Source organism: Xiphophorus couchianus, chromosome 15 (genome assembly GCF_001444195.1).
Source record: "Xiphophorus couchianus chromosome 15, X_couchianus-1.0, whole genome shotgun sequence".
Taxonomy (NCBI): Eukaryota; Metazoa; Chordata; class Actinopteri; order Cyprinodontiformes; family Poeciliidae; genus Xiphophorus; species Xiphophorus couchianus.
The window spans coordinates 3,678,704-3,699,625 of record NC_040242.1 but is presented as its reverse complement, the minus strand read 5'-3'; the positions used below and the strand labels follow the sequence as shown (position 1 = coordinate 3,699,625).

The following is a 20,922-nucleotide window of genomic DNA, read 5'->3' as shown; positions in this document are numbered from 1 at the left end:
TTGTCTACTTTCTAGGTATTCATTAGTATGGAAATCAATCAATCCATCCATCCATGTTTGTGTTCAGTGGAGTTAAAAACTCGAATAAATCTTTTCTTTCAAACTCAACAACGTCTATCTAACTTCTGTAGAGGCTCCACCGTCACCTTCCCTCAACAGAAATGAACCCTTGATTCAGTCCTGGTTCTGGATTCCTCCCTTCACCAGTCAATAGAGTCGTTCTTTATAAAGTTGGTACCTGCTGCACAGCTGGAAGACCGTCTCTGGTCGACCCTCGACCTCTGACCTGCTGTGAACCAGCTCCCACACACAGGGGTCCTCTGAACCTGCAGACACCACACCGAGTCATTCAACCGAACATCCCGGCTTACACCAACACACCCGCCTCTGATGGCCCACTGACCTGGGATGTTGGCCGGTCGGACCTGAAGCGCTGAAACTGGGATCAACCAGCGGAACCTGAAGGGGTCCAGATCGGCTGAACGGGAGCTCGTCTGTAACAGGACGCAAGCAAAAAAACAAGTTTTAACTCCACTGGGATTTAACAACTAAAACACAGAATGTAGGAGGACTGACCATTCTCTTCTTCAGCTTGTTCTCACGATGAACCAGGATGACGGCTCGCTTGAACACTGAGGAGAGCAGCAGTGGTGTTAACTACATCCTTCAAACAGAAGCTAAACTGCGATGAGGCGACTTTGAACCAACCGAACAGCGTGAGCTGAGGCTCCTTCCTCAGCCGTCGCAGACATGGCAGAGGGTTCAACCAGACCACCGGCGAGTGGACCAGGAACTCCCCCATGGAGATCTCTGTGACCTGTGGAGAGACAGGATGATGTCACACCGTCCAGCAGGTCCGACGGCTCTTCAATCCGTTCGCCTGGTTGGTGTCTTACCTGTTTGTCAGCGCCGCTCTGCTCGGCTACCAGCTGGTCAAACACGCAGCCATAATCCTCATAGATCTTCTGCATCTCATTGATGTGACTCGCTACCTTCTCCATTGCTCTCAGCGCCTCTGAGTGGACAGAAGAGGAAGTGCAGGCAGTAAGAAAATGTGACTTTTACCTGTCAGGTGTGTGTCGAGTCAAATTTATTAGCAAAGCACAATTTAGCAACACCAGCAAATAAAGAAATCCCAGTTTTTATGTCAGACTGGAACCAGTTGAGTTGGAAAATATATCCTGGTCAACAACAACAGAACCAGCACTGTGTCAGGTGTGTGTGTTACCTGTCGGGTGTGTGTGTTACCTGTCGGGTGTGTGTGTTACCTGTCAGGTGTGTGTGTTACCTGTCAGGTGTGTGTGTTCGGGGCTCTCAGCATCAGTCAGAGACACCAGCTCCCTCAGCAGCAGTGGATACTTCAGGACCCTCTGAACAGGTTTGATCAGGTACGACTCCAGAGAAGACGAGTGCTGATTGGTCGGATTCCTCGTCTCCAGGAAGTGCTTGAAGGTTGCGTCTGTTTTCGCTGCATCACAGAAGCGTCTGTTAGGTTTGTCCCGCTCTAATGTTTGATCAGACCAGACAGAAACTAGACAAAGTGAATGTTTGGGGGTGTGATGGTCACCTCTCTCCAGAACTTTCTGGACTTTGATGTGGTTCGCACAGAAGCCGCTGTAGAGCTTGAAGTGGTCGGCGTAATAAAGAAAGGATCCACCCAACGAGAAGAGGAGCATCTGAAGGAAACAAGAAAATAAATATAAAAACTATGTTTCCTTGAAAAGGTTAGGATATCAGGGCTATAAAAAAAAACTATATAGCATTTTTAGCACCAAATTGTTGTTAGATAATGAGGTTTCAGTCTGCTGAGTTCCAGGTTGACCTGTTTTAGAGTCTCTGTTACTTTAAATCCAACTAAGCTGCTGCTGCTGGCTACGCCCTCCATCTCAGTGTTTAAACTCACGTGAAAATGGCTGCAAAAAGATGTGCAAATATACAACTGTAAATCTTTGAAAAGCAGACATTAAAAAGAAAGCAGCAAGTGGTTTTCTAGATGGTAAGTTGTCTCTTCCAGCAGGCATTGTACAGCACATATAGAGAGGTAAAACAAGCAGACCAAATGTACTGGAGCGTAGTTTGAGTTGCCAGGTAACGGGTTGGACGTTCCTGGGGTTGCTAGGTAACAAGGTGAAGAACAGCGCCTGTGATTTGTTACATTCTCGAGGTTTTTGAAACGGCTCATTTTCCAGACACCAAAAAACATTAACTTATAGCCAAAAACGGCTTGGTGGCTTTTTTAGAAGCAGTAGGGACCTAAACTGATGTAGAAAAACATGCAAAATAAAAATTTTGCACAATATGCCCCTTTAAATTAAATACATTTAAGATGGAAACATCAGTTTTTAGAGTAAAATCGTAGAGGAATCCTTTTTGTCTGACCTTAAACTGCTCAGGAGTTTCCAAACTGCTGAAGTCTGGACAGGAAGCGATTCTCTCCTCCAGCGTTTGGAGAAAAACTCTCTGGAAGTCCAACATCTCCGGCAGACTGCCGAACAGCGCCTCCATCTGAGGGAGAGACGGCACCTTCAGAACCAGAACCTGATAACTAACAACAAAACCTCCATTTCCTCCCTTCTCACCTCGTCTTTACTGAGGAACGTCTCGTTCTGCAGCGGCGTCAGGTAGATTTCAAAAAGACAAACCAGATCCTGACGGGAACAAAATTAACAAATTAGAATGAAATTATTAAAAGACATAAGAATAAAAATTTAAATTAAATCCTTTAATGACTTTTAAAACCTATAAATTCCCACCTTGACGTAGGACTTCTCCGTGTCGACCAGCTCCTGGATGACTTTCCGTAGCCGCTGACAGACGCTCAGGTGGGCGGGGCTTGGCGGATGCAGACTTCCCTCTCTGACGTACGGGTTTCTGGGAACATCAATGTCCGACGTTTTGCTCTCTGGGAAGGTTTGGTACAGGGAGAAAACCCGGTCCGTGTTCTGGAAGGAGAAAGGAGAGGAACCAAGCGATGATGACCAATTACAGATGCATTTCATCCACAAATAATTTGCGTTACTGTCCTGGATGGAGCCACGATTCCAGGCTTACAGCATGTTGGATAAAGAGTTGAGAGAATACTGGCGTTCCCAGCCATAGACACCGAGTCAAGTAAGTGAAAATCATTAAGTGTCATTGTCTGGATGTGAATTATTCACATTTTAATAAGACCAGAAAACATGAAACTGGTGGTTCTCCGAGTCATTTGTTTGAGTCAAGTGCTGAGAAGCAGCACAGATCTGGAACAAACTTCTAGAAAACTGCAAAACAGCTGAAACACCAAGTTCCTTTAAATCTAGTCTAGTCACCTGTTTAAAATTGATTATGAACCATAACGAAGATTTTAGTCAAATTAAAGATTACTGGCACCATTCTTATTATTTTTTTCATAATAAACGGCTTGACGTTCAACTTTCACATAAATGCAATTAGAGGATGTGTTTTCCACAGCGCCACCTTTAGGACAGAGGGCAAATTTGACCATAAACCCCAGAAACCAGAAACCTCCATTAAAACCTGGATGAAGGTTTCAGTGATTCAGACACAGAGCAGAGAAGAAAGGAAGTAAAACCTTCGAACCAGAGCTGGACTGAAAGCAGCTTCTGCCCCTCGTTCATCATCATAATCTGCCCTGTCAGTTTCTATTAAACGGCCGGCGGCCCGGTCGCTCTGCCGAGCTTTTAATAACGACCAAGGACGAGCCGGAGCGCTTTAACTGCCAGGAAGGAGACCTCGCTCTAGGAATCTGTGATCCCGCTCAGGAAACCTCCTCAGAAATGTTCCTAAATCTGGTGTTGAAACAAAACATCTGATCTGCAGAGGAAAGTCTGCAGGACAAAAGAACCAATATGAAACCCAACTGTGAACATAAACGGCCATTAAAGGCTGAAGGAAAGCTGGAACAGAAACGATGCCAAACAGCTCAGATCATCACAGCAGATCCGGCAAAACCGTCATTCCTCCGACGCTGTTTGTATTCTTATCCACAGATAATTTATAGTAAACAAAGAAAAGCAATGAAATCAGAGTATTCCATTCTATGGAGCTAAATTAGAGCCATAAAATGAAACTGAATAAAATAATTTGAAAGTGAAAAAAAACGCCACAAACCTCCAAAGCCACTTTTCTTTAAGAGTTTTTGGAATTGGATGCGGTGTTGGAAATGTCCAAAGGACGGAAAGGGCTGCACAAATTTGTTGCCACCATATTGTTTCCATTGAGATTTTTGTCATGTGTTGACGTAAGTAGCTTATATCAGTGAAACATTTTATTTTCAAAACCAAACACAGAAGCATAAAACACTGATGATGTTTTAAAAGCATTTCTCTTAGATATATTTTGACTAGCGATTAGCTGTTGATTATGATTCCACCCCCCAGATCCAGCCTGAAAAAAAAAACTTGTAATCTGAAAAAAAACTTGTAATCTGAAAAAAAACTTGTAATCTGAAAAAAAGCTTTAACTTCTTTTTCAGTTTATTTTTTTTTGTTATCAGTTTGTTTAAAAAACAAAACAAAATAAAAAATCTTTATGGCCCCAATTTAGCTCCATACGTGACATCCTCCCAGATTTTTGCTGTAGCATTTTTTCTTGCTTCTCTTCCATGAAGACCAGGTGTTGGAGTCAAGACTAAATTACACACAGATGGGGTATTTATTTATCTATCAGCTGTCTTCTGGTTTCACAAAAAAATGGTCTTGTATGGCAATGCATGCCACACTTTTCAGATTTTTGTTTATTAAATATGCCAAAACCATTAAGCTATCTATAATTTTTATTTCCCCCTTATAGATTTGCTCTACTTTGTGTTGTTTTGTCATAAAATCCCAGTAAAATACATTGAATCTTTTGGTTGTAAAGCAACAAAATGCAATAAAGTTTGACATGTTTAAGGTCCCGCATGTCTGTCACCATTTTCTGCTCCAAATTACATCAAACTTCTCCACATTTTCCAATAACATGAAGTTTTCCATGTGACTGGGAGTTTTGGGCTGAGTGTCAGTGAACGAGTCAGCTCCACCTGAATCTGTTTTGGTCTCTGTAGTTTCTGGAGTTCAGTCCGATCTAATGAGATCAACCAATCAAAGATCGATCGTTTTACCAGCAGAGCGAAACCTTCTGGAGCTCGCCGGCCCAGACAGCAGGTCGCCTCGTCCAGCAGCCCGACCCCCTCGCCGTCCTCCAGGGTGTCCGCGTCCTCCTCCAGCGGCAGCACCCAGCACAGGGCGCCCATGGTGAGGGGTCAGGGGTCGCCTCGGGGATCAACCCAACTACTCACAGACACCCAGCAGCTCCTGCAGGAGGATTAGTCTGCTGCGACTTCACAAACACTCCTGACGGCGTAAACCCAGATTACCGGGCCGACTGCAGGTCATGTGACTCACACTGGGAGGAAGGGGGAATTGTGGGTAAAAAATCTCTGCAGGTGAGTTTGGGAGGGAAGAGTCGGCTTCCGCTCAGGGAGATGCTGAAGTTTGGGGTGACGTAGTTTATGTTGAGATGCTGCATCAGCAAATTGTTTAGTCAGGTCATTGTGGGAAATTATTGGCTGAATTTGCTTTTCTTCCCAGAAATTTGTGCTTATATTCAGGAATTATGGAAAAGAAGAGCAACATTTGACCTGGAAACTGAACTCTTTGAATTACCTGTTAATTTCCTGTCTCTTAGTCCCACATGATAGTCCGGTAGACTCGGTTTGATTAGAGACCAAAGTTGCAGCATTTGTTCTGTTTCCAGCTGCTTTGTGTCAAACGAACCAAACATTTTGAAAAACCTGTTCCCCTCCTGGCCTGTGGTGGCGCTGCAACAAGAAGGAATCTAAACAAAATCCCCTGAAGAAGACTCTGAGTACAACTTCCTTCTTCTTAAAATGTAAACAAAAATGAGTGGCATCAGATTTGAGTGATTATAGGATTTCTCTTTTGAGATCATGAATCATGATCAGTGGTTCAGTTAAAATCCGCAGAATGAGCCAAATTTTTATCCGATTAATCATCAGAATAATCGCTGGCAGCTGATTCAAATAGTTTGCAGATTGAAGCTCACCTGTTCAGGTGATTCCTGCTTGAGCGGCATTGACGGGTCACAGCCAGCAGGGGGCGCAGCATCTGTAACACAAACTGGAAGTTTAAAGAACTGCATTAACTCTCACTTAAAACTCATCAAAAATATATCAAAATAAATGCTTCAGCTCTGAAATCGGCACAACAAAAAACAACTGAGGTTTAAACTTAATTAAAATGAATTTAAATAAAATGAATATTGATAAATCAAGAGCATTTTTCTGATAATTAAAATCAGCATTCAGGTGATTTGCTTTTTATTTGGTTGTTTTTAAAGGTTCTAACATTCGTCTTAACTGCTGGTTCTGTTGCTGATTCTTCTTTTTAAACATATGATTTCTCATAATTTCATCTTTAAACTCTTCTTTCTTCAAATTAAATACTTATTTTGAATATTTGAGCTCTAATGAGATATTTTTTTGCCAGTAAATGTCACTGTTAATCTCTGCCAGAGTTCTGATGCGGCTGCTGCGTTACCTGAGGTCCAGGTGTGCAGGTTGGACTGTTTGACCCAGAGGTCAGCGGGGTCAGGCCATGCGATGGTGAGCTCCTCCGCGTCAGGCAGCTCGTCTCTCCTCAGCAGCAGGCGGAGACTCTGGTGTCTGAAGAGAGTCTGGAGGTGATCCAGGTCCAGTCCGGACACGGCCGACCCGTTCACTGCCAGCACCTCGTCTCCGGCCAGCAGGCCTGAAGCCAGAAAAAGATTTAAAATAATCATGAGATTTAATTGCATTTCATTTGGTTTAATTAATATTCAACAAGCTAATCAGATGATCCGCATCCTGTCATCACAAGATGAATTCATCTAACGTTTTATTTGCAGCGATGAAGTTTTGAAAAATGTGATTTCCTATCAGGGCCACTGTAGATAGAAAAAAAAGAGAAGATTTATGATAAAAACTCAGAAATTTTCAGATTAATCTCAGAAATTTTCTAGAAAAAACTTGGAATTTGAGTTTCAAAAGTCAAAACTTTTCAACTTTTAAAACCGAGAACATTTCCTAAAGCAAAACATTTAGAAATTTTTTAGATTAATCTCAAAAAAGTTTATTTTTTTGACTTCTCAAACTCAGAAATGTATTTGTTTTTTCTTGAAAATTTTTAAGATTAATCTGAAAAATTCAGATTTTTTTTTGTCCAGATCAGAGATGATAATCTGATCTAAGTTTTTTCTTATACTGATCGATTGGTTTAGTGACCTCTGCAATGTTCTCTGTGCGTAAAATTGTAACTGTCTGCATCCAGTGGTCAGGTGAGAGATTTTTCCGTCATTATTTAAAATGCCATAAAATGAAAATATTTGGTTAACGCGACCCCTCGTCAGAGTGTTTGTACACATTTTCAGATGCAAATATTCTGAGCATAAAGTCTGGACATAGAAATATTTTGTTTTTCCTTACTTAATCCAAACCTGAAACATAATTTTCAAACTGAAAATAAACTGGGGTCACAAGAGAAAGTAAAGTATTTCTTTGTTTCTTTTTATTCTTACATTTAAAGTAGCGTTTCAACTCTTTCTGAATCAAGCAAAAAGCTAAAACATATAATTGTGCAGATTAAACTCTGAACACGAGTCGCAGCAGGGTGAAGGGCGCCCTCTGCTGGAGAACCTCAGCATTGTTTTACCTCCTCTGGCCGACAGGCCCAGCGGGTCGACGTCACTGACGAACACGTGACTTTTACCCGCTCCGTCCACGTGACCCGTCACCGCAAAACCTGCCATTACACCACATGATAAAAAATAGATAAATATTTTGATAGTTTTTCAACATTTTTATCTAAATTCAACATCTTTATGAAAACATTTGGATAAATAAAATTTTTTGTACAATTTCAGCGTAAGATTAAACATCTCAAGCTGCGATTTGTGCAACGGCGAGTTAGAGCTATTGTAGATAGAAGAAACGGGAGTAAATTTCCACCAAATACTCAGAAATTTTTAGATCAATCTCAGAAGGTTTCTAGAAAAAACAAGAAAATTTTGAACTATAAAAGTAGAAAATTTTAAAGAAAATTTTTTGACAAAAAACCTTTCAAAAGTTTGCTTGGAAACGTTCATAAATTTTGAGATTAATCTCAGCAATGTTCTGGAAAAAACTAAGACATATAGTTTAAAAGGTCATAATCTTTTGCCTTTTGAAAGTAAAAATTTTTCACTTTTTTTTTTTTAGAAAATTTCCGACTTTTTAAACTCAGACATTTACAAGATCTTTCCAATAAAATATTTGAACTTAATCTCAAATTGTCTGAGTTTTTTTTTGAATTTTGAATTTTAAAGATTTCTAATATTTTTTTCCAGGAGATTTCTGTGAACTTAAAAACTTTAGAGTTTTTTTTATAGCAATTTTTAAACTTTTTTAAGCACAGAAATGTCCAAGATTAATTTACTTCATTTCTTTTGATGTTATTCATCATAGATTTCAATGGTTTCATTCAGAAACATCATCTTTTTCATACAACACAAACTCACTCAGGAAATGTAAGCAGTGTTTTTCTCACCAAAGTCCTGCTCTGTGTTTGGTCGACAGACGTTCAGGCTGAAGACTCCAGCAGCTGAAGGAAGACTCTCCTCACTCAGCTGAAGTGCAAATCAGTCGACGGTTAATGATCTCAGCATAATTCTTATTATTTTAACAGAAAAATCCTTAAAATCATCAAATAAAAAGGTGGTGATTTTCTTTTTATATTCTTTCTTTTTTTTCCCTTTTTCTCCAAAAGTGATTTTCAAATGACTTTGGCCATTATTTTAGGAAGATGATGAAATATAGAAAAACAAAGAGGCACATTTTCAAACCGGACGCCAAAACCCACCTGCAGTTCTGCCACATGTCCTGCAGAGGGCAGCACCTCACTTTGTTTGGACACGCAGGTCACAGTCTGAAGGCCAAAACAGACACAAAATCGTTACGTTAATGCTTATTCTGCATGTTTATTACGATCTAGTCAATTAAATGAGCAGAAATTAAATTTGAAAAAATCTACCATTTTTGGTAAAAGTGATAAAATGAGCAAAAGACATGGGGGAGGAAGAGAAAGAAAGCAGCAGCAGGAATATGAAGAGGCCAACATGAGGTGGAGGTCATGTGGAGAAACAGGAGGAGGGGGGAGTCATCTCAAACACTGACAAACACTCAGGGACAAAGGAGTTCTGGGAAAATAAAAGGCTCTGCAAGTTTTTAATCCTCCAACACCTCCTGTGTGTCCACAGACCAGCAGGCTGCTCTCAGACAGCTGCACAGCTCCACAAACATTAGCTTTCCAGACCAGCCCTCCTTTTGTCCGTCTTTATTTACTAAACTCTGAATCCACGAAGGAGAAATTGAAGACAGCTGAACTGGTTTTCCTCAGAAAACCTTCAGAAGAACCACAATGTGATTAAGAGTAAAAGAAAATTCTTGTACTCTGTGATGTGACGTGTAAGAAAACAAAACAGGCTGAAAAGTCGATGTCACAGTGGAAATAATAGAATAGGAGGCGTTAGGGTAACGTTGTGCACATGCTCTGTAGGAGTCAGAGAGACGTTAGTGAGTTCATGCAGCTGGGTTTTCTTAAACAGAAAATACTTTTAACAATGGGAATAATAAACTGAACATGACTGTAATTTTTTTAATTTTACTTCCACTTGGTCGATTACGTGTTCACACCTCTGCAAACGAACCGGATTTTCCAGACAAACGGACTGGAGTTTGTTTGATTTCAAAGCTGTATCACATTTATCACTGACACAAAATGGCTGAATTATGTGTCATATCCGTGTAAGATCAATAAAAACAATTAATTATAAAAACTTTGACCAAAGTGGAGATTTGACAAAAGTCCATATTTGAGTTTGTGCTTGTTCATGGTAAAGATTTAGAGTCTGTGAAAAACAATGGGCTAATATTAATTGCTTTGAAATTATTTCCGATCAACAAGTTTTGAGTTTTATTGACTTTATGTTCTAATAAAAAGTAATTCAACAAAGGAACAACCTGGTGCCATGTTTAATTCTTAACAGGAAGTTGGTTGTTTTGAAGCAATCTGATTGGTTGACAGCTTTAGCTGTGCGCTACACTGCCCCCTGTTGGTTTGGCATGATTAAAACAACACCCAGTGACGTATTTGTGACGGTTTATGTGGATGAAAACTTGTTTGAAGATGACTCCTCGAGTGTGATATTACTTTTTAATACAGTGGCAAAGATATTTGTTTTACAAAGATCCGGCTAGGTGTGGACACGGCCTACAGCTAGCTAGGATTCAGGATTCGCCAACAGGACAACCCGCCCCCTCCCCCCCAAAAAAACAAAAAATAAACTGGTTCTAAAATGGTTTTCCCAAGCTCAACCCAGAGAGTTACAGGTTTATAGACTATAAATGTTTGGCTCCAGTTGGTCATTTTGAGGAGTTGATATTATGTTTCATGGTTAAGACGGTGGAAACCTTACTTCTGACCAGCAGACAGCAGGAACGGACTGAGCAGACGGCGCCGAGACGTGACGATGGAGAACCTGGAACAGAAAAACACAGAGAAAGTCCAACTCAGCACAAACTCAGCTCAGACCTCCAGAGTCTGTAATTAAACTGGATTTAAAATGGTTGAATTAAAGCAGAAGGGTGAAACATGAGGGTCTGAGTAGAAATTACAGGTTTCAGAATCGATCAGGCAACAAAGAGAACATGCCGTCATCATAAATATTAGTTTTACTGAAGTAAAACCAAACTGTAGAGCTCTGTTCTGCTGGAACACTCTGGGATATCCATGAAAAAACAAAAACTAAGCTCTCATCCAGCATTTATCCAGAAATATTTTTTTATTCTGTGGACTGACTATGAGTCAAAGGGGCCCTGATTTGCAAAATTCACGTTTTGCATGTTTTTGTTCGTCCATTTTTTCTCCATAGCTACTAAAAACAGCACAAGAGCTTAAAAACAAAACAAACCATAAAAACGGTCCAGGTGGTTTTTGATAGTAAGTTAATTTATTTTTTTTGGTATCTGGTAACCGAGACATTTAAAAAACCTCCTGCTTCATCGTTACCTAGCAACCCACGCCGTTACCTAGCGACCCAAGCTGAGCTCCAGTATGTTTAGTCAGCTGGTTTTACCGCTGAATGCTCTGGACAATGGCTGCTAGAAAACACAACTTACCATCCAGAGACCACGCTGCATTTTTGTTGGTTGTGCAGGAGGCACTACTTCGGCTTTTCAAAGATGCGTGATTGTGTAACTGTGGATCTGTTTGCAGCCATTTTCCAGCAGCAGCTTATTTGGATTTAAAGTGACAAGAGGCCCTAAAACAGCTCATTCTGAACTGATCAGACTGAAATGTCATTATCCAAGAATGATTTTGAGCAAAAATATGTAACATGTTTTCGATCCTGACCTGTTCCTAACTTAACAGGCTGCTGTTCTCCAGCAGCCTGGTGAGGGCGCTGTGCTCCAGGAAGTGAGTCAGACCAGATGTTTATCTCCTGCAGCTGCGATCGGCTCCACATGTTCCTCAGATCTGTAAACCGGGAAACTCCAGCCGCTCAGTCTGATCTGAGAAACCATCTGTTTGTCCTTCTGTTGCTGCAGAACGTCCTCTGGAACCTTTTACTTGTTTCTCCATGCAGCAACAGGGTTCAGGTATCAACATCATAGTTTCATTTCTTTGTCATATTTTGTTTGCTAGTTTTTATCAGCTATTAGTATAATATTGTTGAGTTTTATTTCAGTTTTTATTAGTTATAGTAGTAGTTTTTTATAGTTTGATTAATTTTTAGTTGCGATATTAATTTATTTTATTGTATTGTAATTACATATACATTGATTAGGTAATGAATATTCAACAGAAGATTTTCAAAACTCCTCTTTTAATATTTTTCCACTTAGAAAAACTCTAAACTACTCAGAAAAGGAAATCTGGAAACATAATTTCCAATGTTTTTATTTCCTGCGTTCTGATTGGTCCCATTCCAGCCAGATTATTTAAACAGAGGTGGGTCAGTAGAAATTATACTGAAGTGACAGTAGCACTTCTTTAACATATTGTTACTCAAGTAAAAGTAAAAAGTAGTCATGCAAAAAATTACTCAAGAGTAAAAAGGTATTTGGTAAAAAGTACTGAGTAACTGATCAAATGATCAGTCATTAAATATTTAAAAATCACATAATCAGATGAACCAAAATATAAAGTTAGGCGTAAATTTTGGTATTTTAAGAACCAAAATGACAATAATTCATATAAGTAACAAAAAAATATCAAAAACAGGCAAAAGAAAATGTTTCCAAATCAATTTCTTTCAATAAAAAACTTAAGAAACTTTAACAGAAACTGCAGGTCTGTGTCTGCTGGATTTTTGGTTAAAACATGTTTGTCTTTCATTCAGTGGGAAGAAAATCCAGAAATTTTCCTCAAGTAAGAGTAGAAATACTTCATAATAAAAATACTCAATTAAGGGGGCGTGCTGTGGTGGCGCAGGGGGTTAGCACGCCCCACGTTTGGAGGCCTAAAAACTCTTGGGAGAAAAAAAAAAGGGAAAAATACTCAATTAAAAGTAAAAAATACAATGTAGTAAAACTACTTCTTAAAGTACTTTTAAAAAAAAATAAAATTCAAGTAAATGTAACTAATTCTGGACGTAAACATTAATTCCCTTCAGGATCTCAGCTCCAGTAAACGTCCGGATCAGGAGGAGTGTAAACGCGGCTCACGTGTTGCAGCACCTGAATGCGAGCCAGAAGAAACCCGGAGAAGATTTATCCGCTGGAATCTGAATCCCAGACTCCCAGCCCTAAAAATAGCCGAGTGTTTACGAGGAGCGATGGGAGCCCCGGCCGTACAGAGGAGAGCCGGGATTTCAGGATGTTTTGACCTTTTTAGGGAAACGGAGCGGCGCCAAGTGTGTGGCGGTTACCTGGTGGTCCGAGAGTTTCCCGTCCTGGATGGGTTTGGGTAGAACCTTCAGGGAGGACGGCAGGCCTCTCCTCCGGCCTCCCGACACAGACCTGCAGCGCCGGCGCAGCGTCCCGTCCTCACGACTGCACACCTGCAGGTCCAAACACACACAGAGGAAAACACACAAACAGGTTCACACACACCTGGAGGAAAACACCTGAACAGGTTCACACACACACACAGAGAGAGAAACACCTGAACAGGTTCACACACACCTAGAGGATTAAACCCAAACTGTACCAGACTCCTAAATAAAGGATTTATGGATCCCTAATGTGATTTTACCAGACATGAATTGAAACATCTGGAAAGAAGGAAAGAAAGGGAGAAAAAGAAGGAAAGGAAAGAAAGGAAAATTGAGGGAAAAGAAAGTGAAGAAGAGGAAAGAAAGGAATAAGAGGAGGCAAAAGAAGAAAGGCACAGAAGGAAAGAAGAAATGAAGAAAGGAAGGAAAAAAGGAAGGATGAGAGGAAAGTGCAGAGGAAAGAAAATGAGGAAGGAAGGAAAGGAATGTAGAGAGGAAGGAAAGAAGAAAAGAGAGAAAAGTAAGGTGGAAGGAAGGAGGAAACAAGGAAAGGATGTAGGACACAAAAAGAAAGCATAGGAAGAATGAAGGAAGGAGGGATGAGGACGGGAAGGAGGACACAAAACGGGAATGAAGGATCAGAGGAAAGAAGGCTGGAGGACAGGAGAAAGAAATGCAGGAAGGACACAATAAGGGAATGAAGCAAGGAAGGAAAGAAGGAAGGAAGAACAAGTCAGTTTTTGAAAACAGGAGAGGAATGAAGGAGTACTTCCTTCCAAGCTTTTCAGAATAAAAGTCGTGTGTTAGCAGCTTCCTACCAGAGCGTGGAAGGAGGAGACGGAGAAGACTCCCAGTCTTCCCAGTGAGGCTTTGGAGGGGCGGCTGGCCACGGCCAGGAGGCTCTTTGGGTTGGGCAGCTCGGAGCCCTGCAGGCTGGACTGGTAACAGCGGAGCCGGAACAGGTCCAGGTTCAGCTTCTCCAGGTTCTGCTCCCACTGCTGGATCTGAGGAGCATCACAGGCCCAGTTAAAGTTCTGCTTGGTTCAGATCAGCAGCTCTGGGATCAGATTTACCCCACAGTGAAACTTTCAGAGTTTTTTTTTTTTTACAACATTTACATCAATAATGTTAAACCTGAAACTTTCTTAAGTAGAAAGGAGGAAATTTGTGACGTTATATTTCAGTTTGTGTTGCTGAAAATGATAACTACCCAAATTATCATTTTCTTAATAGTTAATTTCTATTAATTAATTACATTGATAGCAACATGTAATGTATTTTCTTTTTTTTTTTAAACAAAACAAAAGCCCTGAACTGGAACCTTTGTGCTTTTTAACACAAATAATTACTTTTAATTTTTTACGTACAAAGGTTCCTGCCAGAACTTTGTATTCATGTGTTTCTGGTACACCCACAAGTCTGACGCACAAGGAACATTATAGATGCTTACAACTAGATTAAATATGAGAACGTTACAGCTGGGACTTTTTAATTAAATAGTACCAGCTCTACTGATTAAACACATAATTTTTATTGAACATATGCACCTACTGACTCTCTTACAATACAATACACACATTTCAGTTTTTTAACAGAAGGATTATATAAAGAATTACGTAAAACTAAGAACTAAACCAACCAACACCCTTCACATTTCAGGTCTCTGAACTCTAAAACATTTTAATTGATTTCCCTCCAGTCCTTTGGAAAAAGGAGGGAATCACCATAGCAACCAGCGATTAGCTACTTTTTGTGTCTGTTGGACTTTCAAAATAAAGCCATCACTCCAGCTCTTTCAAAGCTTATGTTACTGAAACATAAAAAGCTTCAACATTGCTAGTTGCTGCAGCCGTCCAACACATCTGGACGAAGCGTTGACTCAGCGCTGAGACATTTTCCTGCTGTTACATAAACCGTTCTGAAGTTTCTCCTCTGACTCAGAGCAGGACGCCTGCTGCTGCGTTTCTGCAGCTTTAGGAAGGAAAACTCTGTTGGATCAGAGCGGCCCGGTTCCTGACCTGGCTCTCCACCGCCCGCCGGTTCTTCTGGTCCTTGATGATGGACAGCTGCAGCTCGGCCATCTTCTTCATCTTCCCGTCCATGTCGATCTTGTGCAGCAGCGAGCAGCTCTGGCAGCGCAGCAGCCGCAGCGTGTCCTCCTTCCCCTGACGCCTGGCCAGCAGGGCGGCGCTGGCCGAGTGGATCGCAGTCACCCAGTTCTCCAGGTCTGTCTGGTTAGTGGCCTGACAGGAAACAGAGTTAGCATCAGCATTAGCACAGGTCTAACATCAAACACTGCTAATGTGAACCTACTTAAAACTTCACTTAAAAAAGACAAAAAAAAACAGGCGAGACGAGATGAACAGCTGCAAGTCAACAGAAGAGAAACCATGAGAAGATGGCGGAAGATGAGATAAAGCAATATGAGACAAGATCCACTGAAGTGAGATGAGACGAGACAGGAAGCTGAGACAGAAAGAGAAGAGATGAGGCAAAGTCCAATGAAATGAGAAAGGATGAGACAAAGTAAGACGAGATAAAAAGTGGCAACAGGAGGTTTGAGAGAGAACAAGACAGTAAGATAAGACAGAATGAGACGAGATGAGACTTTTACTGATGAGTAACTTCAGAGCAGAGTAAAGCCGGTTCTTCATTTCAGGATTTTCTTGCTCTTCACTGAAGTCATAAAGATTCAGTCTGCTGCAGTAATTAGAAGCGTTTTGTGTCTCTCATTAGACGCTTTTATTTCACCCCATCCTCTGCTACCTCCTCCTCCTCCTCACTGTGATTTGTGTCTGTAAACTCTCTGCTGCTCAGTTACTCTGGGAGTAAAGAAGTGCTCCCTGAGCTCGTAAAGCTAGAAGGGGAACAATTAGGGCGACCCGACTGGTTTCAAATAAATCAGAGGTCAACAGTGGTTCTGCAGAGGAAGGTCGCTGTATCTGACAGAAACACAAATACATTTTCTTGGAATTTTCCCCCAAATTTACAGGCTGGTTTCTGCTCCTGTGTGGCGTTTAAGGACGCAGTCAGAGTGTGGGACGTTTGAGACGTTCTCTCACCTGGAACATGTAGACGTCTCCGTGCGAGTTGCTCAGACAGAAGACGTGCTCCCTGCGCGGATGCTCTGGGACGGCCTGGACGATGCTGTCGTCCGCTAACAGAGCGTAGCGAGGAGAGAGGTCCTGCTCGGCGCCGCTGCTCCGCTCGAACGTCGCGTAAAACAGCAGACTGCAGCCTGAAATCATCAATTATAGATTGATTTTAATGCAATTCGTTCTGACTGCAGACAACCTTCAATTTTCCACACAAAATCAAAAAGGAAACTAAATCTGAAATATTTCACTTTTTACGATCTCCATCCCTTTTCGTCTCTTTCATCCCTCTATTCTCCTTATCTTGACCTCTCTTCTTCCTTCTAATCCTCTTCATTTCTATTTATTCTCCTCTCCATCCCACTCATCCTCACATTTCCTGTTTCAAGAAACTTTTCATCCCTTTCATCCCTCTATTCTTTTTCTTGACCCCTTATAATCCCACTCATCCTCATTCTCCCTCTTTCTATCACTTTTTATCCCTCTCATCCTCTTACATTGCCTTCTTGACCCTTTTGAATCCCGCTCATCCTCCCCATTTCTCTTTACAATTCCCTCTTCATCCCACTCATCCTCATTCTCCCTTTTAGAATGTTTTTTATCCCTCTCATCCCACTATAATCCTCTTCCTGACCCATTTTCACCCCAGCCATCATCTTCATCCTTCTTTGCAATCTCCTCTTCATCCCACTCATCCTCCTTAAGTGTTATTCAAACATTTCAGAGTTGATCTACTTTAGATAAACTTCTCCGTTAGCGTCTCGGTCTCAGACTGATGAATGAATCACCTTTCAGTGTGACCCAGTAGCGTCTCCACTTCCGGCGGGCGACGAGCTCCAGCTTCCTGTCCTTGCTCACGGTGATGAGCGCTTTGAAGTAGAGCCACCCCGCGCGCCGCACGGCGCCCTGATCCGCCTCCAGCAACCCGTCCAGATCGCCTCCTCCTGCCTCCTCCTCCATCTCCTCCTCTGCGTCGTCGTCGTCCTCCGACGGCTCGGTCCGGTCGGCCGCGCCGCCGCAGCCCGTCTCCAGCTCTCGCATGAAGCTCCTGTAGACGTTTTGCCGCTGAGCGTCGCTGCTCTGGTTCTGATCCAGGCTCCTGGAAAAGTCCCAGTCGGCCGGAAGGAACTGGTTCTGGCTCAACTGGAGGAGAGGGTTGGAAGGCCAAGGAGCGCCGGCGTTCAGGCTGTTGATGAAGACGCCGGAGGAGTCGCTGCTGTGCGGCTCCTGCAGGGAAAGCAGACAGAAGTTTGACTTTTCAGCTGGACTTTAAAAAGGGTTTTCTGGGGCAGCAGCCCAGGGCATCATTGGGGGCGGTCCAAAGATTTTGAATATTTTTGTAATGAATGCATCTTTATTTTATACATTATTAGGGGGCATCAAAATAACAAATTTTGCTGGAGGTTTACAGTAATTAGTTACATTTATTTTTTACAAAAAATATTTACTTTTAGGAGTAGTTTTACTACACTGTACTTTTTACTCTTACTTGACTAATATTTCTGGATACCAGACCCACTTAAAGTAACTTCACTGAATGAAAAGACAAAAAAATCATCAGATGTTTCACTTTAAACAAGATGTTTAAAGTGAAACATCTTGTTTATGATTTGTTATTCTAATAATATTTTGATATACACAGTATATTTACATTACTATAGTTACTGTAGTTGTAGATTTTGTTTTTGCATATTTAAAAAATGTAATGGTGTTTCATCTGTCTGAATCTGTAATTTTATTTCTCAAAATTATTTATTTCTTTTTAATCTTTAAAATAGCAGAATTTGCATACAATTGTGTATTTTTGTTTGCAATATTTTAAAGTATTATATCAGATATTCTGATTTAATCTTTTAAATTAGTACTTGAATAGCCTTTTAATGAATTACTTTCACTTGAGCAATTTCTTAAAAAATATTTTGAAGCAGTTCTACTCAGACCTGAGTTCAATTTCAAGTAGGAATTTCAATTTGACCTTTTTCTGGAGTAAATTTGTTATGGATTTCATGTATGAGTTAACATGTTTATATCAGTTGTCATTATGGTTAATTATTGATTGTTTGACTGCAGTAAAATGACTGGTCTGCATCATCCTCTCTGCTTTCTGGGGGTTTATTTGCAGGAGCTGTTTGGGTTTTATGAGCTGCTTTTACAGACCACACTTTTCCTCTTCATTACAGCTAAATGGGTGTGAAAACACTCTGGAGTCGGCGTAGAAAAACAATCTTTAGGAAACATTTAAGGCGACTCCACCCATCGTTTGGATGACATTCGGGGATAAAAATTCTAGAAATATGTTGATTCGTTGGTTTTGATGAACAATGATGTGGATTGTTTTGGTTCTTTTTCAGCATTTGGACTCAGAACAACAGGATTTTAAGTTTAGAATCAGCTTTAATTGCAAAGGAATTTGACTTTGGTTCCACTTTGATTTCAATTAATGCATTCTAAATATAAATATACAAAAAAGGAAAATAAAAATAAAGGATTATTTGTAAGTAGGTATTTAAAAAGTGCTTTAAATATGATTTTGAACCATACTAACTGAAACACTAACCAACATTTTGATGTGTAATGACGACATTTGGCAAAATGGACTTTCAGTTGGTGATGACTTTGTATTTTTGTGATGTAAAGAACTTTGAACAGCTTTAGTACTTTGAACAACTTTAGTACTTTGAACAGCTTTAGTACTTTGAGAAACTTTAGTACTTTGAACAGCTTTAGTACTTTGAGAAACTTTGTCTCTGAATACAAGTAAACCTAATTTATTACCTAAAAAAGATCTAAACGTTTGCTAAAGTTTTAGTTCATTAGACCTTCTGACAGTTGGATATAATATCTAGAAATTTTTTTAAACTAAATTTAACTTACATTGCACTGTGTAGATTAATGTAAAACTAACTTATAGGTTTTAGGAAAGCAAACAGTAGGAACTCGTTTTAAGTCATTAATTCATTAATACTCATGAATAAATACCATTTCCAGTGAAAATTAAAACCAGTGGAACTGAGTCATTCATCAATATTGGGTAAAAAGTTATTTGTAAGTTAGTTTTTGTCTTAATTCAAGTGTACTAAGATGTGTGGATTAGACCAAAATGCTTGGTAATATTTTGTGTTTTTGCAGTGTAGGTGCAGGTTTTCCAGGTTCTCACCTGGATCCGCCTCTTCTTGCGGCTCAAACTGCCCGTCCAGTCGCTCAGCTGTCGGATCCGACTCTTCAGAAAGTCTTTCCGGTTGTTCCCGGTGAAGGCGGCGCTCACAGGCTCGGCTTTACGATTGGGCAGCGTGTGAGAGAAGTACCGCGGCTCGATGCCTCCAACGATCGGCGCCTCCTCCTGGATGACGTTGTCCATGGCTGGTAGCAGCTGCTTCTGCAGGAAAGAGTCTGCTGACGTTGGAAAGGCTGGAAGCGCGTTTTGTCTGCTGTGGAAGTCTGACGGTGACGCCAGGTTGAGGTCATGGAGGTCAGGCTGAAGGATGACAGAGTCCCCGATGCCGCTGTCCTCAGTGCGGCCAGAGGAGCAGCTGTTGTGGCCTTTGGCGCCCTCTGCAGGAGGGAACAGGAGGGCGGAGCTAAACCCAGGTGAGACGTCCTCCACCTGAGTGGAAGAGCAGGTGTTGTAGCCGCTGCTGGTGTCGACGCTCTGTCCGCAGACGAACACGCTGTCGGTGAGCTCGCCGGCGGCGCCCCACGGCGAGTCGTACCAGGACCCCTCTGAGCTCAGCAAGCTGCCCTTGCTGGTGCGGTTGGACGACTCTGGGTGGAGGTTGGCGGGTGGTGGGCCCTGCGGCTCAACAGGAACCACCCTGGCATTCGTAAACTCCACCCTCATGCTGCCATCTTTGCTGAGCAGAACCTTGGGACTGCCGCCACACTGCAGGGACGCCTGATCACCGTTAGGCCCCTGGAATCCAAACGGACTCCTGTGGCCGTCCTGCGTCCGGTCGCCTTGGTTGAACCTCTGAGGGCATCCCACACTCTGTTTGGCGCCCCCTCTGGGCGCGGACTCGTACTGCCAGGAGGCTTGCTGGCCCCGGTGGCCCTGGCCCCGGCTCTGGCTGCTCCGCCACCAGCTGCGGGCCGACGTTACCTCTTCCTTCTTGGTGGAGAACCTGAGGGAGCCGCAGGGTTTGACCGGAGAGCTGAAGCTGCTGTGACTGTCTGTGTTTCCCATGGCAACCTGGAAAATGACATCATCAACATGAGACATTGAGAAGTTAATGAAAGTGGGAACTCTGAGCTGGGATGGACGTCAGACTTCTAGTTGAGAAGTTGGAATTTCAACATGGCGACGCCCATAAACATGGTGACTCGTACAAACATTATTTCGTAAGAGTTTTGTTTGCCATAAGCAACTTTTTACTTTTTCTGTTGCAGGCGTTACATGTAACATTGACTTTAAATGCACCCTTACATGTGTGTTTCGTAAAATAAACGTTTCCACCACGTCTTACTGCTGTAGATGTGAGGAGCGGCCATATTGAAACACAAAGTTGGCTTTACAAGTCAGAACTGGTGTTAGTCAGAGTTGCTCCCATTTCCCAGTGGGAAATCAGACTTTGGAGGGTGTTCCAGTGAATTTTTTCAACTGGGAAGCTGTAATTTCCCATCTCAGAGTAAAACTAAAACGCAACACAAGGCCCATTACCTTGTGTTGCAAAAAGATTCATAAATGCTTTGCTTTCATTTCATACACTGCAAAAATGCAAAATCTTTCTTGTTCAAATATTTCAGCACATTTAAAAAAGACAAAACAAACCTACTGGTAACTTTTCAGCAAGATTTAAGATCCTTTTAGATCAATCGTTCCATA

General features: G+C 41.5%; 1 protein-coding gene and 1 long non-coding RNA gene across 6 annotated transcripts in view; one reads left to right on the top strand and one right to left on the bottom strand.

The window, feature by feature from the left end:
• tiam2b (TIAM Rac1 associated GEF 2b) overlaps positions 1-20,922 on the bottom strand; it is a 43,671-nt gene that overhangs the window by 2,624 nt on the left and 20,125 nt on the right. For all 5 annotated transcript variants that reach the window (XM_028040307.1, XM_028040304.1, XM_028040303.1 and 2 more), the window contains 22 exons: positions 19,261-20,289; positions 16,892-17,330; positions 16,071-16,246; positions 15,027-15,251; positions 13,827-14,012; positions 12,943-13,074; positions 10,489-10,551; positions 8,874-8,939; positions 8,562-8,640; positions 7,689-7,778; positions 6,540-6,749; positions 6,046-6,107; positions 2,754-2,942; positions 2,580-2,648; positions 2,380-2,505; positions 1,568-1,676; positions 1,289-1,468; positions 897-1,015; positions 709-817; positions 577-632; positions 404-494; positions 239-326 (listed from right to left, as the gene is read on the bottom strand). In XM_028040307.1, the coding sequence (XP_027896108.1) occupies positions 239-326; positions 404-494; positions 577-632; positions 709-817; positions 897-1,015; positions 1,289-1,468; positions 1,568-1,676; positions 2,380-2,505; positions 2,580-2,648; positions 2,754-2,942; positions 6,046-6,107; positions 6,540-6,749; positions 7,689-7,778; positions 8,562-8,640; positions 8,874-8,939; positions 10,489-10,551; positions 12,943-13,074; positions 13,827-14,012; positions 15,027-15,251; positions 16,071-16,246; positions 16,892-17,330; positions 19,261-20,283 (3,887 nt within the window). In that variant the 5' untranslated portion in view covers positions 20,284-20,289. The remainder of the gene's footprint in view (positions 1-238; positions 327-403; positions 495-576; positions 633-708; positions 818-896; positions 1,016-1,288; positions 1,469-1,567; positions 1,677-2,379; positions 2,506-2,579; positions 2,649-2,753; positions 2,943-6,045; positions 6,108-6,539; positions 6,750-7,688; positions 7,779-8,561; positions 8,641-8,873; positions 8,940-10,488; positions 10,552-12,942; positions 13,075-13,826; positions 14,013-15,026; positions 15,252-16,070; positions 16,247-16,891; positions 17,331-19,260; positions 20,290-20,922) is intronic.
• On the top strand, positions 13,087-13,320 carry LOC114158627 (uncharacterized). The gene is made up of 2 exons (XR_003598443.1): positions 13,087-13,148; positions 13,187-13,320. It is a non-coding gene; the product is annotated as an uncharacterized LOC114158627 (long non-coding RNA).